The sequence below is a fragment of the Rhododendron vialii genome, chromosome 1a (genome assembly GCF_030253575.1).
Source record: "Rhododendron vialii isolate Sample 1 chromosome 1a, ASM3025357v1".
Lineage (NCBI taxonomy): Eukaryota > Viridiplantae > Streptophyta > Magnoliopsida > Ericales > Ericaceae > Rhododendron > Rhododendron vialii.
In genome coordinates this window covers 20,237,585-20,243,874 of record NC_080557.1, presented here as the reverse complement: position 1 = coordinate 20,243,874, position 6,290 = coordinate 20,237,585, and the positions used below count along the sequence as shown (strand labels likewise).

The 6,290-nt window shown below is 43.0% G+C and overlaps 1 protein-coding gene across 1 annotated transcript; it reads right to left on the bottom strand.

Moving 5' to 3' along the window:
* Positions 1-245: 245 nt before the first annotated feature.
* Positions 246-1,214, bottom strand: LOC131329310 (uncharacterized). Its single transcript, XM_058362399.1, has 3 exons — positions 990-1,214; positions 684-902; positions 246-575 (listed from the first exon to the last, which is right to left on the bottom strand). Exons 1-3 carry the CDS (start codon positions 1,212-1,214, stop codon positions 246-248), a joined length of 774 nt encoding a protein of 257 aa, XP_058218382.1.
* Positions 1,215-6,290: the final 5,076 nt, after the last annotated feature.

The following is a 6,290-nucleotide window of genomic DNA, read 5'->3' as shown; positions in this document are numbered from 1 at the left end:
TCATCGTTTCTCGTGACTGTCACTCCCGCCTTCTTAGGCACTATCTGCACCGGGCTTACCCACTCACTATGGGCTATCGGGAAAATGATACCCGCATATAAGAGCTTCAACACCTCAGTCCGAACCACCTCTTTCATATTGGGGTTCAGAGGACGCTGAGATTGCCTAGAAGGCTTCACATCTTCTTCAAGAAAAAGGCGGTGTGTACACATCGTAGGACTAATACCCTGCAAATTCGTTATTGTCTAGCCTATCGTGCCTATGTGCTCTCTCAATAAGGCAAATAACTTAGCCTCTTGATCTGCCTCAAGAGATGAGGAGATCACCACCGGAATAGTATCATCACCTTTAAGGAAGGCATACTTAAGAGTGTCCGGCAGAGGCTTTAACTCCACTTTAGGCAGCTGGACCGACGATGGGAGAGCTTTAGACAATGTGGCACCCAGCAGCTCAAGAACTACGTCCCAAGCGGTGCCACACACATACTCTACTGCAAGCATCTCCATCAAACTCCCTACCTCTGGAGAATCTAAGAATGACGCCTCCTCAGTGGTTAAGGCTATCTCTAGAGGATCCTTATACAAAATACTATCGACATGCTCCTGCACCAGCATGTCGATCAAACTCACCTCATACACTTCCTAATCATCCTTGACTTGGCTATCCACATTAAACACATTCACCTCCATTTTCAAATCCCCAAACGACATTTGGACTTGTCCAGTTTTACAATTCATGATGGCATTGGAGGTGGCTAAGAAGGGACGACCAAGGATGATAGGAGTCTTCTTGAAGACCTTCGGTATCGGGCATGTGTTTAGGATAATGAAGTCGATTGAAAAAAGGAACTCGCCCACCTGGATTAGAACATCCTCCACCACCCCCTTTGGAACTCTCACACTCTAGTTAGCCAATTGTAGCATGACCAGTGTGGCTCTCAGATCGCTTAGGCCAAGCCTCAAGTGTATCGAATATGGGAGCAAGTTGACACTTGCTCCTAAATCCAGTAGAGCCTTATCGAACTTCTGGCATGTGATAGTTATAGGGATGGTGGGACAACCATGGTTGTTACTCTTGATTGGGATATCGGCATGGAGAATGGAGCTCACTTGCTCCGTTAGGAGCACTTTGTCCTGACTTTTAGTCCTCCATTTTGAAGTACGCAGATCTTTCAAAACCTTTGCAAACTGAGGAATGGCGTCAATGGCTTCCATCAAGGATATAGGAAACTGAACTTTCTTAAATAACTCAAGCATCTAGAAGTTCACATTGACTTTGGGGTTTGTCACCAAGCGATGGGGATATAGAGCAAAGGGTGGCGATGTAGTCGTGGGGGCTACAAGAGCAAGCACCGCCACTTCAGGAGACTCCGACTCTTCCACTTCCTCAGGAACACTTCCTAAGTTTGGAGAAACTACTGGTGCAGCCATTGGCTCCAGGGGTGGAACTGGTTTTTGCTTTGGAGGGATTGTCTTGTCGATCTTCTTCCCACTTCTGAGAGTGGTGATTGCCTTAGCCTCTTCCAGATTGGGATTCTGATTACTTGGGCCAGACGGATCACCCACAAAATGAGTATCGGCGGCATTGGCTTGAGGTTGAGAGGGAAACTTCCCCTCTCCTGCTGGACTTGTCCAACTGCCGCTGTCAATTGGGTCCTAATGTCACCAATCGCCTATTTGGTCTGCTTAGTGAAGCTTATTTGAGACTGCATGATAGCCTTCATCATCTCATCAGTCTACTTATCCCGTGGGGGATGATTTATGCCTGGGAGTGGTCCAAAAGATGAAGAACCAAACCCTTGCTAATTCTGAGGTGGGTAACGAAATTGGGTCATTTGGCCTTGAGGAGGCCAAAACTGCTGTATTTGCTGCTGAGGTGGTGCTTGGGGTTGCACCGGGGCTTTTTGATCCCTCCAACTCAAAATTGGGTTAAGCGCGTTTACCCCAGCCTGATTGCTATGATATGCATCCTTAACAATGGGAAATGCGGGGCAAATAGTGACTAAATGCCCCGGACACTCACACAAAGCGCACACCTCCTCCACTCTCATCTCATTCACCTGCTGGACTTGCTTAAGCTTTAAGTCCTCTAGTTGCGTAGACATCTTGTCCAGTTAAGATTGGACATTATGTTCTCACACGCTTAATGGAAAAATGCCAAAACTACTTGGCCCCTGTGCGACCATGGCCCTATCACCGAGGTCGGAAGGTTCCCAACTTCGGTGTTTCTCAGTCAACTCTTTTAGAAAATCCCATTCATCGTCCGGGGACTTGTTTAGAAAATCCTTTTCCTTACAGAAGTACTCAATCTGTTGGGCCATCGCAATATTCAGGCCCAAATAGAAGAAAGACACCAATTGGTGCTTTGCAAATCCATGGTGTGGCAAGGACAACAATAAGTCCTTGAAACGCTCCCAACACCTTAAGAACAACTCGCCCTCCTTCTGATTATATGATTGTATTTGGCGAGTCAGGTGCTTTGATATACTCTCTGAGAAATATTTCTTGTAGAAGAGATCTCGGACAGCAGCCCACGTCGTGAGAGACTACGCCTTCTGCATCCGAAACCAATTGTCCGCACATCTTTAAGTGAGGCTGGGAAAAGCTTCAGGCAAGTATTCTCCCACTGAGAGGTGGTGGCAAGGGTGCGCACCAACCCCTCAAAATAGCGGACATGGTCGTAAGGATCCTCATTCTCCCTTCTGTAGAAGAGATGAAGGGCATTATGGGTACTAGGCTTGATGGTGAAAACATTACGTGCCGCCACCATCTATGTTGGCAAAATAATTGGTCCGAGAGGAGGGGTCCTTTTAGGATGCATGTGCTCACGCATCAACTTCTGTTGCTCTGCCACTGGTGGTTCAATTACTAAATCGACAAAAGGGCCGTCAATGTTAAAAGACTCACCACTGACTGACACGTCCTCCACTGCTACCGACGACTCTCATTCTATGGCAACTAAATGCCTGGTGTTATCTCGGTTGTACTTAGGCTTCAAAGGTGATTGTTTTCCTATAATGGAGAATTGCTTACCTCTACCTATGATGACTCAAAACAAAAACTAATGACCCGAGTTCTTAATACATGTTACCGTCCTAAGCTATGGCGCCAAAAATGCTTAACGATTTCCTAAACTTAAAATAACGGGTTGCCCCAAGCGTAGGGCTAAGATCGATGTAGCATAATATCTAGTAAGACCAGAGTCGAATTCAAAGAGACAATGATGTGTGTTGACTCAAAAACTCGGGTTGTTACTGTTTAAACTGGCTCTTAGGTAGCCACCCCTTGTCGTTTGGTGCTGAGATTAATTAAACCTAGGAAATTGTTTTGTTTTTTCAAATAATTAAAAGGAGGTACGGTCGTAGGATTCATAGCACTCTCAACCAGTTTGGGACTTATCTGCTCCATTCGGTGTTCTTAAAAACGTTTGACTTTAGAGAGAAAAAGCTACCCCGAAAGATGCAAATCTTTATGGGCGCCATTTACCCATGTGCAGCAGAGAACAAGTTTTGGTCCCCTGTTCCCCTATTCACATGGGTTCCGACGCTGCTTGGGTTCATCTAATGGAAGTACTTTACTAACCTAAAATTGCTTTTTCATTTATTATATCAAAATAGGAGCAGAACATGTCCGACTTGGCTACGGTGTGCTAATCACCCTGTAACCCTACCTTTACGACTACTCACTCAACATCAAATAAGAAACGAAAGAAACCCTAATTTGAAACATGCTTCCAAGTAGGTAATAAACAAAGGATATTAACTAATCAAGTACCAATGAACAACTTTAATGAAGAACGAAAATTAATACGAGTTACTAGCATGTGAGTAATTGAACAAAGTGTCAAAAACTTGAAGGAAAAGAGCTCTAAAGAAAACTACATAAGTCTAAAGCTGCAAAAAGATGTTCGAACCCTAACAAACGAAGTTTTGAGGGGTATTTATACAAGACCCCTAAAATCTGGAATTAAAAACGTTAAAAACTAATTTTATTCCGTAGTTGCCACTGGTATCAATATAGCTCAAAACTGTATCGATACAGGCTTCTCTAGACCGCGAATTATCATATCTGTATCGATACAACTGAGAGCTGTATCAATACCGCCTCCCTTAGTGGCCAATCTCGAGCGTTGCATGCACTTTTGGCACCCGACGCACCAACGACGTCATTCAACGCCTCACGCCTTCGCCTTGACTTTCCACGATGACATCCAACTCGGCCTCAAGGCCTCGCAATCAATCTTGGTGTAAAATTCGCCTTATTCCTGCGAAATTAACAAAAATATGAAAACCAAACAAAGCACGGCATTAAGTGGAACATGAGATAAAACGCGCCTCTAACGCGCTAATTTGCCCTACTTAGGCACCCATATCTATGATATTGTGCGCCTATCAAAAGTGTTAGTCGGGAATTAACTAAAAATCGCCGACTAAAATTGTTTAGTCGGGACAAACCTCCCTTCCCCAACCAATTATTTAGTCGAAAAATATATTCCATTTGTTGTTTTTTAAAATTGAGAACAAATTGATATTTCCCTAATAAATATGTGTTTCGGCGTTAATATGAAGATATACCGACTAAATTTTAGTCGGCCATTCAATTCCCACCATCACCCGCGAAAATTCTAGGTTGGCGCCGCATTTTTGCCGACTAACATATATTTTAGTCGGTAAAATATATGTTTTGGCCGACGAAAATAGTTTAGTCAGCAATTGTCTTATACTTTGCCAACTAAAAATTCTTTAGTCGGTTGATTGGCTTATATTTGTCGACTAAAAATTCTTCAGTTGGAAATGGTGTATTTTGTTGTAAGATCTTTACAAAATTACAAAGATTAGAAGGACAATGCTAGAAAAGAAATTAAAATTACTTAATTTCCAATACTACCTGAGACCCAATCGCTGGTCCAAGACCAACCAAAGCCCTAAACACCCAAAAACTAAAACTCCATTGCCCAAACCACCACCCTACCGGAAACCACCAACGATCGGGATTCGAAATGCTGCCACCGTCGCGTAGACCGCCGTAAATCTACAGTATGTTGCCAATCCCAAAAATGCCCCGAGCCAGACGCAAACACCTCGCATCCCAACCATCACCATCGTTGAGACACCACCACCGCTAGGACCACCATAGCTCCAAAGCCCCACCACCACTATCACTACAAGAAATCAAGTAATAGGTAACGAAAAATGGTGATGAAATTGATTTTCGTCGCAAATAGTACACATTGGCGACAAAAATAATTTCGTCGTCTTTTTAACAAAATTGGCAACGAAATTGTAATTTTGTCGCCATTTTAACAAAATCGGCGATGAAATTACAATTTCGTCTCCTTTGGTAATCAAATTGGCGCCGAAATTATTTTTTGTCGCCTTTTGTAACAAATTGGAAAGGAGACGAAATTACAATTTCGTCGCCAATTTATTACAAATGGTGACGAGAAAGTAATTTTGTCACCAATTTGGTTACCAAGAGGCGACGAAAAAGTAATTTTGTTACACGAAATTAATTTTTTTTCCAATGTGTACTATTTGCGACACAATTAACTTACAATGTTAGTCATGAATACATATAATTTATGACCGCATAACTTATTCAAAGGTTTGCATGTAAAAAATTAATACAAGTTAAGAGACACAGTGATCCCCATAGACCTATACCAAACGAAACGAATAGAAAAGAATAAAAGAAACATAGTACTCAGCTTTTAACGGTTCAATTTCTTCTCATTTTTCCAAACCCAAGTCCGTAGAGGTGTCAAATGGGTCGTGCCGGCACGACACGACACGGGCACAGCACTGGCACGGGACGGCACGGCACGGCACGGCACAGGCACGATCTTGGCCTGGCACGGCACGACACGGCACGGTCTTAGTGGGCCTGGGGCACGGCACGGGCACGACACGACATGGTCGTAGACGGGCACGACACGAGCACGGGCACGAAAAGTGGACAGGAACGGCGCGGCACGGCACGGTTCTAACCGGGCATGAGCACGAGCACGGGCACGACATGGGCATGGAAGGGAACGGCACGAGGCACGAAAAAAAAAAAAGAGAGAACCAAATGACATTTTTTTAAATTTAAAAATGTAAACAATTTCTATGCGGTAAAAAATATTTGTTTACCTTTAATTTAATTTTAAAAAAATTCTTAAAAAAATCAATTTTTTACCTTTAAAAAATTATTAAATTTTATTTGGTAAAAAAAATTTCTTTTGTTTTTGTTAGTGAATAGGCTTTTGGACCATTGGTTTGTAAATTTAACATTACAAGATAACAAGTAAAA

Bases quoted from the DNA above. Each gene is read 5' to 3' on its own strand.
- LOC131329310 (XM_058362399.1), bottom strand. From the start codon at position 1,214: ATGGAAGCCATTGACGCCATTCCTCAGTTTGCAAAGGTTTTGAAAGAT. The intron at 903-989 runs GTCAACTTGCTC...TTGGCTAACTAG, and splicing joins TACTGGATTTAGGAGCAAGT to AGTGTGAGAGTTCCAAAGGG. The intron at 576-683 runs GTGAATGTGTTT...ATTTTGTATAAG, and splicing joins TTGGGGATTTGAAAATGGAG to GATCCTCTAGAGATAGCCTT.